The 18,567-nt window shown below is 45.6% G+C and overlaps 1 protein-coding gene across 4 annotated transcripts in view; it reads left to right on the top strand.

Moving 5' to 3' along the window:
• LONRF2 (LON peptidase N-terminal domain and ring finger 2) overlaps positions 1-18,567 on the top strand; it is a 104,442-nt gene that overhangs the window by 63,081 nt on the left and 22,794 nt on the right. For all 4 annotated transcript variants that reach the window (XM_063953384.1, XM_063953382.1, XM_063953383.1 and 1 more), the window contains 3 exons: positions 4,492-4,606; positions 8,953-9,074; positions 16,756-16,914. In XM_063953384.1, coding sequence (XP_063809454.1) covers positions 4,492-4,606; positions 8,953-9,074; positions 16,756-16,914 — 396 coding nt within the window. The remainder of the gene's footprint in view (positions 1-4,491; positions 4,607-8,952; positions 9,075-16,755; positions 16,915-18,567) is intronic.

Genomic DNA, 18,567 nt, shown 5'->3' with positions numbered 1-18,567 from the left:
AGACGCTGCCGTTTGGATTGTCCACGGCACCCCGGGTCTTTACCAAGGTAATGGCCGAAATGATGATCCTTCTTCGAAGAGAAGGCGTCTTAATTATCCCTTACTTGGACGATCTCCTGATAAGGGCAAGATCCAGAGAACAGCTGGAGGTCGGAGTAGCACTAACCCAAGTAGTGCTCCAACAACACGGGTGGTTTCTGAATTTTCCAAAATCCCAACTGATCCCGACGACACGTCTGTTGTTCCTAGGGATGATTCTGGATACTGTTCAGAAAAAGGTATTTCTTCCGGAACAATGCTCTAAGCCTGGCAAAACCTCTGCTTCAGGGTCAGCCGGTGTTGATTCAGTCGGACAACATCACGGCAGTCGCCCACATAAACAGACAGGGCGGCACAAGAAGCAGGAGGGCAATGGCAGAAGCTGCAAGGATTCTCCGCTGGGCAGAAAATCATGTGTTAGCACTGTCAGCTGTGTTCATCCCGGGAGTGGACAACTGGGAAGCAGACTTCCTCAGCAGACACGATCTGCACCCGGGAGAGTGGGGACTTCATCCAGAAGTCTTCCACATGATTGTGGTCCATTGGGAAAGACCAATGGTGGACATGATGGCGTCCCGCCTCAACAAAAAACTGGACAGGTATTGCGCCAGGTCAAGAGACCCTCAGGCAATAGCTGTAGACGCTCTGGTAACACCATGGGTGTACCAGTCAGTGTATGTGTTTCCTCCTCTGCCTCTCATACCAAAAGTACTGAGAATTATACGGCAAAGGGGAGTAAGAACGATACTCGTGGCTCCGGATTGGCCAAGAAGAACTTGGTACCCGGAACTTCAGGAGATGCTCACGGAAGATCCGTGGCCTTTACCTCTAAGACGGGACCTGCTTCAGCAGGGACCGTGTCTATTCCAAGACTTACCGCGGCTGCGTTTGACGGCATGGCGGTTGAACGCCGAATCCTAAGGGAAAAAGGCATTCCGGAAGAGGTCATCCCTACCCTGGTAAAAGCCAGGAAGGAGGTGACTGCACAACATTATCACCGCATTTGGAGAAAATATGTTGCGTGGTGTGAGGCCAGGAAGGCCCCGACGGAGGAATTTCAACTGGGTCGATTCCTACATTTCCTGCAAACAGGTTTGTCTATGGGCCTCAAATTAGGGTCCATTAAGGTTCAAATTTCGGCCCTGTCGATTTTCTTCCAGAAAGAATTGGCTTCAGTTCCTGAAGTCCAGACTTTTGTAAAAGGAGTACTACATATACAGCCCCCGGTTGTGCCCCCAGTGGCACCGTGGGATCTTAATGTAGTTTTGGATTTTCTCAAATCCCATTGGTTTGAGCCACTCAAATCGGTGGATTTGAAATATCTTACATGGAAAGTAACCATGCTACTGGCCCTGGCTTCAGCCAGGAGAGTGTCAGAATTGGCGGCTTTATCGTATAAAAGCCCATATCTGATTTTCCATTCGGACAGGGCAGAACTGCGGACGCGTCCTCACTTTCTGCCTAAGGTGGTTTCAGCGTTTCACCTGAACCAGCCTATTGTGGTGCCTGCGGCTACTAGCGATTTGGAGGATTCCAAGTTGCTGGACGTTGTCAGAGCATTGAAAATATATATTTCAAGGACGGCTGGAGTCAGAAAATCTGACTCGCTGTTTATACTGTATGCACCCAACAAGCTGGGTGCTCCTGCTTCTAAGCAGACGATTGCTCGTTGGATTTGTAGCACAATTCAACTTGCACATTCTGTGGCAGGCCTGCCACAGCCTACATCTGTCAAGGCCCATTCCACAAGGAAGGTGGGCTCATCTTGGGCGGCTGCCCGAGGGGTCTCGGCATTACAACTCTGCCGAGCAGCTACGTGGTCAGGGGAGAACACGTTTGTAAAATTCTACAAATTTGATACCCTGGCTAAGGAGGACCTGGAGTTCTCTCATTCGGTGCTGCAGAGTCATCCGCACTCTCCCGCCCGTTTGGGAGCTTTGGTATAATCCCCATGGTCCTGACGGAGTCCCAGCATCCACTAGGACGTCAGAGAAAATAAGATTTTACTTACCGATGAATCTATTTCTCGTAGTCCGTAGTGGATGCTGGGCGCCCATCCCAAGTGCGGATTGTCTGCAATACTTGTACATAGTTATTGTTACAAAAAAAATCGGGTTGTTATTGTTGTGAGCCGTCTGTTCAGAGGCTCCTACGTTTGTCATACTGTTAACTGGGTTCAGATCACAAGTTGTACGGTGTGATTGGTGTGGCTGGTATGAGTCTTACCCGGGATTCAAAATCCTTCCTTATTGTGTACGCTCGTCCGGGCACAGTATCCTAACTGAGGCTTGGAGGAGGGTCATAGGGGGAGGAGCCAGTACACACCACCTAGTGGTCAAACTTTTAAATTTTGTGCCCTGTCTCCTGCGGAGCCGCTATTCCCCATGGTCCTGACGGAGTCCCAGCATCCACTACGGACTACGAGAAATAGATTTATCGGTAAGTAAAATCTTATTTTCTCTTGGCAGAAGGGCTTTAAATCTGTACTGCCTCTGAGATCTCAGAGATTGGACGGTATCCTATTAGGCCCTCAGCTTTTACGGACGGTAAAAATGGGTGTAAATCGCAATGTTTGACCGATGGTCATTATTGCGATATCCAATTAGAGGCCATTTTTATCGGGCGAAATTGAACCCGTGATTGCGCGATAATATGGGATCAGGGATTTTCGCAGCTCCAGCACCCGAAGCATAATCCCAGATAAGTGCCATTGTAATAAAAAGCCTAAAACCACAAGTGGCACATTAATTAAATCCAGCCCTGATGCATTATTTCCCTTTCTCTTAATTTAAACCATAAATGAATCATGCTCCAGATTTGGCTGTGCCTTTACTATAAACACCAGATTTTGCCTACATTATGTTTGGAGAAAATAAGGAACCTTTTAATGAATAAAGGAGCTGCTAATAACATAATACTATGTTGGACTTGGAGCGGGGATTTTTGTTTTCTCAACCTATGTATGTATTTGGGTATCCTCCAACTTGCATAACTAGGTGCAGATTGATGTTACATGGAGGACACACAATGATATGCTTATGGAGGACAACTGATCGCACTTGAGCACATCAAACAACATTGCAACTGCACAAATGTTATAGTTTCTAGTGACCCTCAGTAGCTACAAACATAGCTTATATAGACATAGCTGTACCTTGATAATATAATCCAGGGGAAAGATTTAAATGAAGGACCTCACTCCAGGCTTTAACTACAAGTGCATGGGGTTAAATCTCGTTATTAGCTTGGCCACATTCCGTTATCTGACCAGGCAGCTCACATGGGGGCAGATGTATTAACCTGGAGATGGCATAAGGAAGTGATAAACCAGAGAAAAATGCAAGGTGATACACGCACTAGCCAATCAGCTCCTAACTGTTAATTTACATATTGGAGCTGATTGGTTGGTGCGTGTATCACCTTGCATTTATCACTGGTTTATCACTTCCTTATGCCTTCTCAAGGTGAATACATCAGCCCCATGCTTTGCAGCTGTTAATAGCCCAGGTCAGGCACACTAGAAATAAATCACGCTAAACAAACAGGCAGGGTTTAGGCGAGATGTATAGTATTTGTGCCATCTATTGATAATCTCTCAAGGAACCTCGCTTAAGAAATTTGGGAATTTAGTGTAAAACAGGGATGATATTACGGAGGTTGTTTTGCAGAACACTCCCAAATAGACACCAGTTACTTTCTAGTATAAGCAGCTATCTGATTCTGATTGTCAGAGATTCTCTAAAGAAAAGAGTGCATGAATCCATAGTATCATAGATAGGGGTTACAGCAGAATGAGCCAGGTTACCTTTATGTAATGCCTTCACATTAAATGATGCCTCTTTTGTAAAATCCTTCACTGAAACAACAGCACCACCGTCTGATAGATAAAACTTCATCTTGTGTGTGTTATCTCTCAAACAAGTTTTTTATTTTTGATCAATTAGGGTTATATAAAAAGTAAACATTTCTTGAAAGAATATCACACTGTACTGAGTTAGTGGTCCTACAAGTGGTTTCCGTGGCAGGCTCCTCCCACAACTGTTTCATAGCACAAACACTGACGGAAAAGATAAAACTAAATACTATGAGAATTGCATTGAATAGTCCAATTCCTTTCCTCAACAGTGAAGAAATAATTGATATAGATGTAAGTAGTGCATCCATGTAATTAAACCAAGAGAGACAGCCATGTTTTTGTATCATGTTAAGATCTGTGCTCCTGTTGTATAACAGGGTATTTAGGAACAATTTGATTAACCAATACATAGATTTTTATCAGTATAAAGCATTATAAGAAAGAATATGTGCTGATGTGCAAAAATATATAATTGAATCAGAAATTATTACCTGCCTACCCGCTTCCTTTTCATAATGTGATTATTGTTTATTTCTGATTTTCAGCTATGTAAATAAACTCTGTTTAAAATATGTTGTTCACATATATTCTTCCAGGTTATTTTATGAGCCTGTAGCCACCCCATGTGGGCACACATTCTGCCTCAAATGTCTCGAACGATGTCTGGACCATAATCCGCACTGTCCACTCTGCAAGGAAAACTTGTCACAGGTGAGCGTGTAACCCATTCACAAGTGTCAGTCAGTGAGTGATTGTCCAGGTGCTTGTACACTGCACAAATCCATCTTTGTGGAGCTCATGAATGTCTTCCATATGTGATGACACATGCATTTCCCTAGATAACCTACAAATTACTGTCTTAAATTAGCTACATTCACTGGCCCGACAGAAATGAATCACGACACAGAGAAACACATCTGTTAAACAAATGTGCACAAGCTGTTGCAATGTTTTCTAATGAAACTCTATTTATAGTTTTAAAACTTCCTTTTTTGCATAAAAAAAAATTGTAAAGTCGAGTATTTTAATTCTAATGAGAAACATTCTAAACTTCCAAGGGCAACAAAGTGTCTTGCTACAGGTTTATCTGTAGAGCTGGTTTCCATGCTGCACGGATAGTGGTACGGTGATTAGCCATATGGTCTCTAAATGTTCTTGTGGTGAGGCCCACATAATAAAGACCACAAGGGCATGTCAGGATGTATATGACAAAATCAAGATGACAATGTAGATGATACGAGATACCGATCTTCCTACCAGTGTGCGGATGAGTAATTTTCAGTCCTACAAGTATGGACCTGCATGTGACACAGCCGCCACAGGAAAAACTTACCGGGTTGGTCTTCATAACTTGGACCATGTTGGGTCTAGTGTCAGGGTACAAGGTAGGGCGCATTAACATCTGTTTTAAATTGGGACCTCTACCATAGGCAATCATAGGTGCTGATATTCGAGTGAAGGGCAAGGCTGGGTCCGTGGTGATAATGGACCAATGCTTTTTAAGGTTTTCTGAATACTGCTGGACATATTATTGAATGTAGTTGGAAAGATCATTCGATTAGCTGTCCTTGGTTTCCTCTTAACTTTACCTTCATGGATTTTTTTCGCTTTGCACCTTCCTGTTGTGTTTCTCATGGTATACTCAGTTTGGGGTTCACTGATTGACTCTGTACTATAGCCTCCTGCACCTGGTTCTTGGTTGTTGGTCTTTTTCTCTTTTTTGTTTCTTTTTTTGTTTGTGGTTAGTATGACTTTTGTCTTTCCGGTGTTGGGGCCTGGGAGGCTTCAAGTGTTTTTATATGTTGTGTTTATATTGCAGAACCATTATACTGATATGTATATGCAAGACGTCATTGAATATTTATTGCATCCAAGCCAGTCTTGAGAAACGTCGACTGATGGCGTATATATTTGAACTGATTTTTCTGTATTAATTATGAACTATTGACTTTGTGACTGCCACCCACCTCCTGTGGAATCCCCCCTATCTACAGTGGGGCAAAAAAGTATTTGGACAGCCACCGATTGTGCAAGTTGACCCACTTAAAAAGATGAGAGGTCTGTAATTTCCATCATAGGTACACTTGAACTGTGAGACAGAATCTGAAGGGGGGGAAAAAACAGGAAATCACATTGTATGATTTTTTTAAAATGTACTTGTATATTCTTGTGGAAAATAAATATTTGGACACCTACCAAACAGTAAGATTTCTGGCTCTCACAGACCTGTTACTTCTTCTTTAAGAAGCTCTTCTATCCTCCGCTCATTGCCTGTATTAATGGCACCTGTTTGAACTGGTTATCTGTATAAAAGACACCTGTCCACACCCTCAAACAGACTGCTACCTCTCCACCATGACCAAGACCAGAGAGCTGTCTAAGGACACCAGAGACAAAATTGTAGAGCTGCACAAGGCTGAGATGAGCTACTCGACAATAGGAAAGCAGCTTGGTGAGAAAAGATCAACTGTTGGCGCAATTATTAAAAAATGGAAGAAATACAAGATCACTGACAATCTCCCTTGTCCTGGGGCTCCATGCAAGATCTCACCTCGTGGGGTATCAATGATCTTGAGAACGGTGAGGAATCAGCCCAGAACTACACAGGGGCACCTGGTCAATGACCTCAAGGGAGCTGGGACCACAGTCACAAAGGTTACCATTAGTAACACACTACATCGTCATGGATTGAAATACTGCAGCGCCCGAAAGGTCCCCCTGCTTAAGCCAGCACATGTCCAGGCCCGACTAAAGTTTGCCAGTGACCATCTGGATGATCCAGAGGAGGATTGGGAGAATGTAATGTGGTCAGATGAGAGCAATATCGAACTTTTTGGTATCAACTCCACTCGCCGTGTTTGGAGGGAGAAGAATGATGAATGGCATCCCAAGAACACCCTACCCACTGTGAAGCATGGGGGTGGAAACATCATGCTTTGGGGCTGCTTTTCTGCAAAGGGGACAGGGCAAGTAATCCGTATTAAGGAGAGGATGAATGGAGCCATGTATCGTGAGATTTTGGGCAAAAACCTCTTTCCCTCAGTAAGAGCATTGAAGATGGAACGTGGCTGGGTCTTCCAGCATGACAATGACCCCAAACACCTCACCTGGGCAACTAAGGAGTGGCTCCGTAAGAAGTATTTCAAGGTCCTGGAGTGGCCTAGCCAGTCTCCAGACCTCAACCCAATAGAAAATCTGTGGAGGGAGTTGAAAGTCCGTGTTGCCCGGCGACAGCCCCAAAACATGACAGATCTAGAGAAGATCTGCATGGAAGAGTGGGCCAAAATACCTGCTACAGTGTGTGCAAAACTGGTCAAGAACTACAGGAAACGTTTGACCTCTGTAATTGCCAGCCGAGGTTATATTACAAAGTATTGAGTTAAGGCCCATACACATTAGACGATGTCGCTCTGTGAGTCCCCCGGGCGGCCGACTACTCACACTGAGCGATATGACCGCTCATATCGCTCAGTGACGTCACGCCTCCGCCAGCCCTGCATGAAGGTCGGGGACGACAGTCCACATCCTTCATGCATGCCCTACCGACAGCGGCGATCGGTGCCGACCCGCGGGGCCGCGCATCGGTCGTCGCTGGCGGCATACACACTTGACGATAAAATGAGCGACGTCGCTCAAGGAGGGGGAAAATGAGCGACGTGCTCATTTTATCGTTAAGTGTGTACGGACCTTTAAACTTTTTGATTGTCCAAATATTTATTTTACGCAAGAATATACAAATAAATTGTTTAAAAATCATACAATGTGATTTCCTACTTTCTCACAGTTGAAGTGTACCTATGATGGAAATTACAGACCTCTCTCATCTTTTTAAGTGGGTCAACTTGCACAATCGGTGGCTGTCCAAATACTTTTATTACCTATATATATATATATATATATATATATATATATATATATATATAATATAAATATAGATTTTACCGGTTATGAAAACTGCATCTGTGCCTGTTCATGGTGAAAAAAAGGGTGACTTATGTGACTTTCTAATGTAAACAAAAACCATTGTACGCGGCGAGTCGATCCAAGTCTTGCTTATGTCTAAAAGGGTCTGACCCGAGTTGACCGTTCCGGGCCTGTGACTTTGCAATCGCCCAGGGTTATTCCTGGGACTTGTAACCTTGTTCAGTGCCCCGGCTTATGTGTGAAAGGTTCATTGGCTGCCACAGTAGTGCTTGGAGATGACATCCTCTCCAAGCGTCCACTGCTAAGACCAGGGTCACTGGAAGACCTTGGTACAGTGTTAAGTGTTATAAACCAGGAATAACCTGGGTCCATCACCCAGGTGTGACCGGGTAAGTACCGAAACCCCTGCTTCAACCCGTGTTCTGTGTCCAGGGCCCAAACCGAGTTAAAATCGGGGTTTATATTTGAAAGTGGTAATAGAGAACATATTTACCTTCATAACATTCCTTGTTTTATTACTAGGAATAATAGCCAATAGCTGACTGCTTTCTATTTTGGATTCTGCAATCTTTCCTATATAAATTGTTGAATACTTACAGATACAAACAAAGCAATTTAGTTGCCACCAGTAAATAATGCTGTGGTAAAATCCACACACAGATTGTTCCCCTACAAGATTTAGTACTCCCTAGAAAACCAAAATTATATATAATTTTTTTATTCAGTTTTGTGCTGTGTCCTGTTGTCCGAGCTACACAAAGCAGAAGCAAACTCATTGGTAATGGATTATCCTTCACACTCACAATTAATAGCCATGTAAAGTACTTGTGGAACCCTTTCATTTGTCATAAGTACATGGGGTAGAAACAATAAGCACAAACAGTAGGCACACTCACATGAATCACAATGGAATTGATATACTGTAACGAAAGGAAAGTAACAGCTGCATAGTATCAGCATAAATAGACTAGATCAGGCTGAGACATTGCGTGCCTCTCCAGTTGTTGACGAGCATGCTGGGACTTGTATTTATACAGTGTCCTGAAAGCCACTGTCTTCCAATTTCTGTTCTATAACTATAAAATAATATAGCTTTTATTTGGGGTATTTCAACTGAATGTTTCTTCATCTAGTACCTTGCAAGCAGAGCATATAAGAAGACACTTCTGACAGAAGAACTGATTACACGTTACCTACCCGAAGAGCTTACTGAGCGAAAGAAACTGTATGATGAGGAAATCAAGGAGTTATCAAAGTAAGTCTTTCATTATGCATTGTGTCAGTGTGCGGGAGGCGGGGATGTCAGTGTTATGGATTTTGTATATGCAATGCATACAGCTTTGGTACCACTGAAATAGCTGTGATTCATGTTTTTCTTTTTGCTTAATTGTAGCAATAGTTTGAATGTATAATTTGGCTTCCAGATGACAGTGGCACCATTATCCACGAATTGCAGACTGCATTTTATATGGGTGTAGTATGGTATGCTGGCGGCCGGGCTCCCGGCGACCAGCATACCGGCGCCGCGAGCCCGACCGCCGGCATACCGACAGCGTGACAAGCGCAAATGAGCCCCTTGCGGGCTCGCTGCGCTCGCCATACTATTTTCTCTGACGTCCTAAGTGAATGCTGGGACTCCGTAAGGACCATGGGGATTAGTGGCTCCGCAGGAGACTGGGCACAACTAAAGAAAGCTTTAGGACTACCTGGTGTGCACTAAGACCCTCCTCCAGACCTCAGTTAGATTCTTGTGCCCGGCTGAGCTGGATGCACACTAGGGGCTCTCCTGAGCTCCTAGAAAGAAAGTATATTTAGGTTTTTTATTTTACAGTGAGATCTGCTGGCAACAGACTCACTGCAGCGAGGGACTAAGGGGAGAAGAAGCGAACCTACCTAACAGGTGGTAGTTTGGGCTTCTTAGGCTACTGGACACCATTAGCTCCAGAGGGATCGACCGCAGGACCCGACCTTGGTGTTCGTTCCCGGAGCCGCGCCGCCGTCCCCCTTACAGAGCCAGAAGCATGAAGAGTCCGGAAAATCGGCGGCAGAAGACTTCGGTCTTCACCAAGGTAGCGCACAGCACTGCAGCTGTGCGCCATTGCTCCTCATGTACACCTCACACTCCGGTCACTGATGGGTGCAGGGCGCTGGGGGTGCGCCCTGAGGGCAATATATGACACCTTGGCTGGCAAATCTACATCATATATAGTCCTAGAGGCTATATAGATGTAAAATTACCCCTGCCAGTATTCCAGAAAAAGCGGGAGAAAGTCCGCCGAAAAAGGGGCGGGGCTTCTCCCTCAGCACACTGGCGCCATTTTCTCTTCACAGTGCAGCTGGAAGACAGCTCCCCAGGCTCTCCCCTGTAGTTTTCAGGCTCAAAGGGTTAAAAAGAGAGGGGGGGCACTAAATTTAGGCGCAATATATGTATACAAGCAGCTATTTGGGGAAAAATCACTCAGTTATAGTGTTAATCCCTGCATTATATAGCGCTCTGGTGTGTGCTGGCATACTCTCTCTCGGACTCCCCAATGGACTTTGTGGGGTCCTGTCCTCAGTCAGAGCATTCCCTGTGTGTGTGCGGTGTGTCGGTACGGCTGTGTCGACATGTTGGATGAGGAAGGTTACGTGGAGGCGGAGCAGAGGCCGATAAATGGGATGTCGCCCCCTATGGGGCCGACACCAGAGTGGATGGATAGGTGGAAGGTATTAACCGACAGTGTCAACTCCTTACATAAAAGGCTGGATGACGTAACAGCTGTGGGACAGCCGGCTTCTCAGCCCGTGCCTGCCCAGGCGTCTCAAAGGCCATCAGGGGCTCAAAAAACGCCATTTACCTCAGATGGCAGACACAGATGTCGACACGGAGTCTGACTCCAGTGTCGACAAGGTTGAGACATATACACAATCCACTAGAAACATCCGTTACATGATCTCGGCAATGAAAAATGTGTTACGCATTTTCTGACATGAACCCAAGTACCACATAAAAGGGGTTTTATTTTTGGGGAGAAAAGCAGCCAGTGTTTTGTTCCCCCATCAGATGAATGAATGAAGTGTGTAAAGAAGCGTGGTTTCCCCCGATAAGAAACTGGTAATTTCTAAAAAGTTACTGATGGCGTACCCTTTCCCGCCAGAGGATAGGTCACGTTGGGAGATATCCCTTAGGCTGGATAAGGCGCTCACACGTTTGTCAAAAGGTGGCACTGCCGTCTTAGGATACGGCCACCTTGAAGGAACCTGCTGATAAAAAGCAGGAGGCGATCCTGAAGTCTGTATTTACACACTCAGGTTATATACTGAAACCTGCAATTGCCTCAGCATAAATAGTGCTGCTGCAGCGTGGTCTGATACCCTGTCAGATAATATTAATACGCTAAGACAGGGATAATATTTTGCTAACATTGAGCATATTTAAGACGTGGTCTTATATATAAAGGATGCACAGAGGGATATTTGCCGGCTGGCATCCTAAATTAATGCAATGTCCATTCTGCCAGGAGGGTATTAGAAACCCGGCAGTGGACAGGTGATGCTGCCTGTAGAAGGCACATGGAGTTTCTGCCTTATAAGGGTGAGGAATTGTTTGGGGATGGTCTCTGGGACCTCGTATCCACAGCAACAGCTGGGAATAAAAAATTTTTACCTCAGGTTTCCTCACAGCCTAAGAAAGCACCGTATTTTCAGGTACAGTCCTTTCGGCTTCAGAAAAGCAAGCGGGTCAAGGGCGCTTCCTTTCTGCACAGAGACAAGGGAAGAAGGAAAAAAGCTGCACCAGCAGCCAGTTCCCAGGATCAAAAATCTTCCCCCGCTTCCTCTGAGTCCACCGCATGACACTGGGGCTCCACAGGTGCGCGTCTCGGGAACTTCAGGGACCAGTGGGCTTGCCCACAGGTGGATCTCTAGGTTCTGCAAATAGTATCACGGGGATACAGGCTGGAGTTCGAGGCGACTCCCCCTCACCTCACATCAGCCTTGCCTGCTGCCCTCGGAGAAAGGTAGTACTGGCGGCAATTCACAAGCTGTACTTCCAGCAGGTGAAATCAAGGTACCCCTCCTTCAACAAGGCCGGGGTTACTATTCCAAAATGTTGTGGTACCGAAACCAGACGGTTCGGTGAGACCCATTCTAAAATTGAAAGCCTTGAACACTTATATACGAAGGTTCAAGTTCAAAATGGAATCGCTCAGGGCGATTATTGCAAGCCTGGAGAATTTCATGGTATCACTGGACATCAAGGATGATTACCTGCATGTCCCTATTTACCCTCTTCACCAGGAGTACCTCAAGATTGTGGTACAGGATTGTCATTACCAATTCCAGACGTTGCCGTTGGTCTGTCCTCGGCACCGAGGTATTTACCAAGGTAATGGACGAAATAATTATCCCGTACTTGGACGATCTCCTTATAAAGGCGAGGTCCAGGGAGCAGTTGTTCGTCGGAGTAGCACTATCTCTGGAAGTGCTACAACAGCACGGCTGGTTTCTGAATATTCCAAAGTCGCAGCTGGTTCCTACGACGCGTCTACTGTTCCTGGGTATGGTTCTGGACACAGAACAGGATAAAAAGGTTTTCTCCCGGAGGAGAAGTCCAAGGAGTTGTTGTCTCTAGACAGAGACCTCCTAATACGTATACAGGTGTCGGTGCATCAATGCACGCGAGCCCTGGGAAAGATGGTAGCTTCTTACGAAGAAATTCCATTCGCCAAGTCCCATGCAGGGATTTTCCAGTGGGATCTGTTGGACAAGTAGTCCGGGTCGCATCTTCAGATGCATCGGCGGATAACCCTGTCTCCAAGGGTCAGGGTGTTGCTGTTGTGGTGGCTGCAGAGTGCTCATCTTCTAGGGGGCCGCAGATTCGGCATACAGGACTGGGTCCTGGTGACCACGGATGCCAGCCTTCGAGGCTGGGGGGCAGTCACACAGGGAAGGAACTTCCAAGGCTATGGAAAAGTCAGGAGACTTCCCTAAACATAAATATTCTGGAACTGAGGGCATTACAGGCTAGACCCCTGCTTCAACACCGGCCGGTGCTGATTCAGTCAGACAGCATCACGGCGGTCGCTCATGTAAACCGACAGGGCGGCACAAGAAGCAGGATGGCGATGGCAGAAGCCACAAGGATTCTCCGATGGGCGGAAAATCATGTGTTAGCACTGTCAGCAGTGTTCATTCCCAGAGTGGACAACTGAGAAGCAGACTTTCTCAGAAGACACGACCTCCACCCGGGAGAGTGGTGACTTCATCCAGAAGTCTTCCAAATGATTGTACACCGTTGGGAAAGGCCACAGGTGGACATGATGACGTCCCGCCTCAACAAAAAGCTACAAAGATATTGCGCCAGGTCAAGGACCCTCAGGCGATAGCTGGGACGCTCTGGTAACACCATGGGTGTACCAGTCGGTGTATGTGTTCCCTTCTCTGCCTCTCTTACCCAGGGTAATGAGAATAATAAGAAGGTGAGGAGTAAGAACTATACTCATTGTTCCGGGTTGGCCAAGAAGAGCTTGGTAACCAGAACTCCAAGAAATGATCTCAGAGGACCTATGGCCTCTGCCGCTCAGACAGGACCTGCTGCAGCAGGGGGCCTGTCTGTTCCAAGACGTACCGCGGCTGCGTTGACGGCATGGCGGTTGAACGCCGGATCCTGAAGGAAAAGGGAATTCTGGAGGAAGTTATCCCTACGCTATTTAAAGCTAGGAAAGAAGTGAACGCAAACCATTATCACCGCATATGGCGAAAATATGTTGCGTACGGTGAGGCCAGGAAGGCCCCAAAGGAGAAATTTCAGCTAGGTCGATTTCTGCACTTCCTACAGTCAGAGGTGACTATGGGCCTAAAATTGGGTTCCATTAAGGTCCAGATTTCGGCTCTATCGATTTTCTACCAAAATTGAACTGGCTTCACTGCCTGAAGTTCAGACTTTTGTTAAGGGAGTGCTGCATAGTCAGCCCCCGTTTGTGCCTCCAGTGGCACCATGGGATCTCAACGTGGTGTTGGATTTCCTGAAGTCGCATTGGGTTGAGCCACTTAAATCCGTGGAGCTATAATACCTCACGTGGAAAGTGGTCATTCTGTGGGCCTTGGCGTCGGCCAGGCGTGTATCAGAATTGGCGGCTTTGTCATACAAAAGCCTTTATCTGTTTTTTATATGGATAAGGCGGAATTGAGGACTCGTTCCCAATTCCTTCCTAAGGTGGTATCAGTTTTTCATGTGAACCAACCTATTGTGGTGCCTGCGGCTACTTGGGACTTGGAGGATTCCAAGTTACGGGATGTAGTCAGGGCCCTGAAAAGTATATGTTTCCAGGACAGCTGGAGTCAGGAAAACTGACTCGCTATTTCTCCTGTATGCACCCAAAAAGCTGGGTGCTCCTGCTTCTAAGCAGACGGTTGCTCGCTGGATCTGTAGCACGATTCAACTTGCACATTCTGCGGCTGGACTGCCGCACCCTAAATCTGTAAAAGCCCATTCCACGAGGAAAGGGGCTCTTCTTGGGCGGCTGCCCGAGGGGTCTCGGCTTTACAATTTTGCCGAGCTGTTACTTGGTCGGGTTCAAACACTTTTGCAAGAGTCTGCAAGTTTGATACCCTGGCTGAGGAGGACCTAGAGTTTGCTCATTCGGTGCTGCAGAGTCATCCGCACTCTCCCGCCCGTTTGGGAGCTTTGGTATAATCCCCTTGGTCCTTACGGAGTCCCAGCATCCACTTAGGACGTCAGAGAAAATAAGATTTTACTCACCGGTAAATCTATTTCTCGTAGTCCGTAGTGGATGCTGGGCGCCCATCCCAAGTGCGGATTGTCTGCAATACTTGTATATAGTTATTGCCTAACTAAAGGGTTATTGTTGAGCCATCTGTTGAGAGGCTCAGTTATATTTCATACTGTTAACTGGGTATAGTATCACGAGTTATACGGTGTGATTGGTGTGGCTGGTATGAGTCTTACCCGGGATTCAAAATCCTTCCTTATTGTGTCAGCTCTTCCGGGCACAGTATCCTAACTGAGGTCTGGAGGAGGGTCTTAGTGGGAGGAGCCAGTGCACACCAGGTAGTCGTAAAGCTTTCTTTAGTTGTGCCCAGTCTCCTGCGGAGCCGCTAATCCCCATGGTCCTTACGAAGTCCCAGCATCCACTACGGACTACGAGAAATAGATTTACCGGTGAGTAAAATCTTATTTTATTCTCCCTCCAGGGGGGTCGTGGACCCCCACGAGGGAGAAAAAGTGTTGGTATGCCGGCTGTCGTGATTCCGGCGCCGGTGAAGACCACCCTATATATATATATATATATATATATATATATATATATATATATATATATATATATCTATATATATATATATATATATATATATATATATGTATATATATATATAATCATGAACTGCACAAATTACTTAGTGAAGTCTGGGTGCTTGATCCAAAGGTTTAGTATAGCAAGTCCTCATAAACACATTCAGCCACGCTGAGTGAATAGAAGAGATCAGCACAACCAAAAATTAGAAATTTATTCCACCAATGCAGAAGTGATTCCATAAATGCTCAAACAGGTATGTCAAGACATATTTCTTAAGTAGCAGCATTTAGAAGTATGTTACCACTCTTGGAGACATTCCTCCGATACCCCTGACAGCCGTTTCGGTGTCTGCACACCTTTCTCAAAGGATGTATACCAATAATAGCGGAGAGAGCATTTAAATAGGGAAAACCAAGCTGTCTCACCTGTGTTTGAAATGTGATCTCCACCCCTCGGCCACACCGCGTCCTCCCGCCTCTCCCGCCAGCATCCCCAGCTGCGGCACCGGCGCCTCCGTCATGACGTCAGCATCCGGAACCTGTGTGCAGGGACATGTTGTAAGGGAGCCGCTGAAGGTTCCCGGGTGCCGGAAGTCAGTGGGCGGGAGCCACGGTAACTATGGTACTATAGTTACCGTGGCTCCCGCCCACTGACTTCCGGCACCCGGGAACCTTCAGCGGCTCCCTTACAACATGTCCCTGCACGCAGGTTCCGGATGCTGACGTCATGACGGAGGTGCTGGGGATGCTGGCGGGAGAGGCGGGAGGACGCGGTGTGGCCAAGGGGTGGAGATCTCATTTCAAACACAGGTGAGACAGCTTGGTTTTCTCTATTTAAATGCCCTCTCCGCTATTATTGGTATACATCCTTTGAGAAAGGTGTGCAGACACCGAAACGGCTGTCAGGGGGTATCGGAGGAATGTCTCCAAGAGTGGTAACATGCTTCTAAACGCTGCTACTTAAGAAATATGTCTTGACTTACCTGTTTGAGCATTTATGGAATCACTTCTGCATTGGTGGAATACATTTCTAATTTTTGGTTGTGCTGATCTCTTCTATTCACGCAGCGTGGCTGAATGTGTTTATGAGGACTTGCTATATATATATATATATGTATATATTATATATATATATGTATGTATATGTATATGCTCCCCTTGCGTACCTAAGACATAAAATTAGCAGCCAGGCGAACAGGGAAAATGTCCCTCCTCCATAAAGTAAGATATATATTCTAAAAAGTGCATGCACCCCCCATAGTGCTTTTAGTAAAATCGTATTAAAAGTGCACAACTTTACAGAAGACAGTGTGTCTTCACACTCACTGTGAAGCTGTGCTTAACACTAGTGTCCTTTAATGTCCAGACCGCAGATCCCCTTTATACAGTAGGTGAATCCTGAAATCCCACGGACATAGTATCAAAGAACATAAAGGGGTTGCTCCATAGTGCAGAAAAACCTTTTAAATATAGTAAAATGTCTCTACATTAAACAACAAGCTGCTGTATGCTTGTACCAGAAATATCACCAAATGCAGTTCAGTTGCTTTGTGTCTCCCATATATATGAATGTACTATTTGAACATGCATATTTTCATCTATCACATTGACACGTGTTTGTTTTTCCCCCTCAAAACAGCCTAAATAAAGATGTTCCTATATTTGTGTGCACCATGGCCTTCCCAACAATTCCTTGTCCTCTGCATGTCTTTGAGCCTCGTTATCGCCTAATGATCAGGAGGAGCATGGAGACTGGAACAAAACAGTTTGGAATGTGCATAGCTGATGAATTAAAAGGGTGTGTATGTAGTCTAGTTGTATTACTTCAGTATATTGCCTACAGCAAACCTATCGCTACACTTTAAGCAGTTGCTGCTGCTCTGCAGTACTGTCATACAACATTTTATTACAGGGTGCCTGCCCCCAAAATCACTGACAATAAGGGATAATTCAAATAACCTTGGTAGCTTACTGCATGCTAATTTAATCCCCCAGGGCTATCCAATTAGCCTCAAAGCCAGGCGTTATTGGGAATTTTTTTCACCAGACTCAGATCCCAGATAACTAGCGGGTTAACAGGTGCTGAGACCTTGGTTAATGCGCGAATCCGTGAAGTTTTCGTAGCTTCTGTGTATTAACATCCATTAACCCGCGTTAATACCCGTTAGCACCCTACTTTAATGCACTTTAACAAGACACTGGGGTGAAAAAGGGAGTGCAATTTGCAATTGAAAAGCCCAAGGCTACTTTCCTTTTTCATCCATGGTAATTTGCCACAGGTAATTGAATTTCCCCTCCCACCAACAATTTAATGATAATGAAAAGTGCCAGGGTCAGGGTAGGGAAGAATTGAAGGTAATTTTAAAAGTCATTTTTGCTAATTGTATACTCATTGCTCCATATTGCAGAAAAACCTTTTGACAATGGCCTAACTACCATTAGTGCAGCTGCTATGGGGCCCACAGCTGAGGGTTCCCTGTCTTCTTTGTCTGTCCCATATTTCTATGTGAGCTTCTTTGCCAATGGGTGGTACATGGGGCCCTTAGAAACATTGCTATGCGAGCCCCAAATGACAAGTTACACCTTTGTCTGTTAGTATTACCTGTAGTCGTACATTAATTTGACCTATATGATTCTTGTGTGTGCAGCATATTTAAATCTCAATAACACTTGGGGGAGGGACAAGAAATAATTAGTGGGATAACTAGAGAGAGTAGTATAGAGGGATGTATGAAGTATAATGGGGATGGAGCGGGGGGGAGGAGAAATATAGTCAGCGATGGTAAATTAAGGAAAACTCAACTTCCTAAGGAAACATCTACAACTAAACTTGCTGTTCAGGGAAGTACTAAACTTAAGTGTATGCTTGCAAATACAAGAAGCCTAACAGGTAAAAATAAGAATTTACTTACCGATAATTCTATTTCTCGTAGTCCGTAGTGGATGCTGGGGACTCCGTCAGGACCATGGGGTTTAGCGGCTCCGCAGGAGACAGGGCACAATAATAAAAGCTTTAGGATCAGGTGGTGTGCACTGGCTCCTCCCCCTATGACCCTCCTCCAAGCCTCAGTTAGGATACTGTGCCCGGACGAGCGTGCATAATAAGGAAGGATATTGAATCCCGGGTAAGACTCATACCAGCCACACCAATCACACCGTACAACCTGTGATCTGAACCCAGTTAACAGTATGATCACAACGAAGGAGCCTCTGAAAAGATGGCTCACAACAAGAATAACCCGATTTTTGTAACAATAACTATGTACAAGTATTGCAGACAATCCGCACTTGGGATGGGCGCCCAGCATCCACTACGGACTACGAGAAATAGAATTATCGGTAAGTAAATTCTTATTTTCTCTAACGTCCTAAGTGGATGCTGGGGACTCCGTCAGGACCATGGGGATTATACCAAAGCTCCCAAACGGGCGGGAGAGTGCGGATGACTCTG

This window comes from Pseudophryne corroboree, chromosome 2, assembly GCF_028390025.1.
Source record: "Pseudophryne corroboree isolate aPseCor3 chromosome 2, aPseCor3.hap2, whole genome shotgun sequence".
Classification (NCBI taxonomy): domain Eukaryota; kingdom Metazoa; phylum Chordata; class Amphibia; order Anura; family Myobatrachidae; genus Pseudophryne; species Pseudophryne corroboree.
Note: the sequence above shows the minus strand (reverse complement) of the source record. Positions and strands in the feature narration are given on the sequence as shown.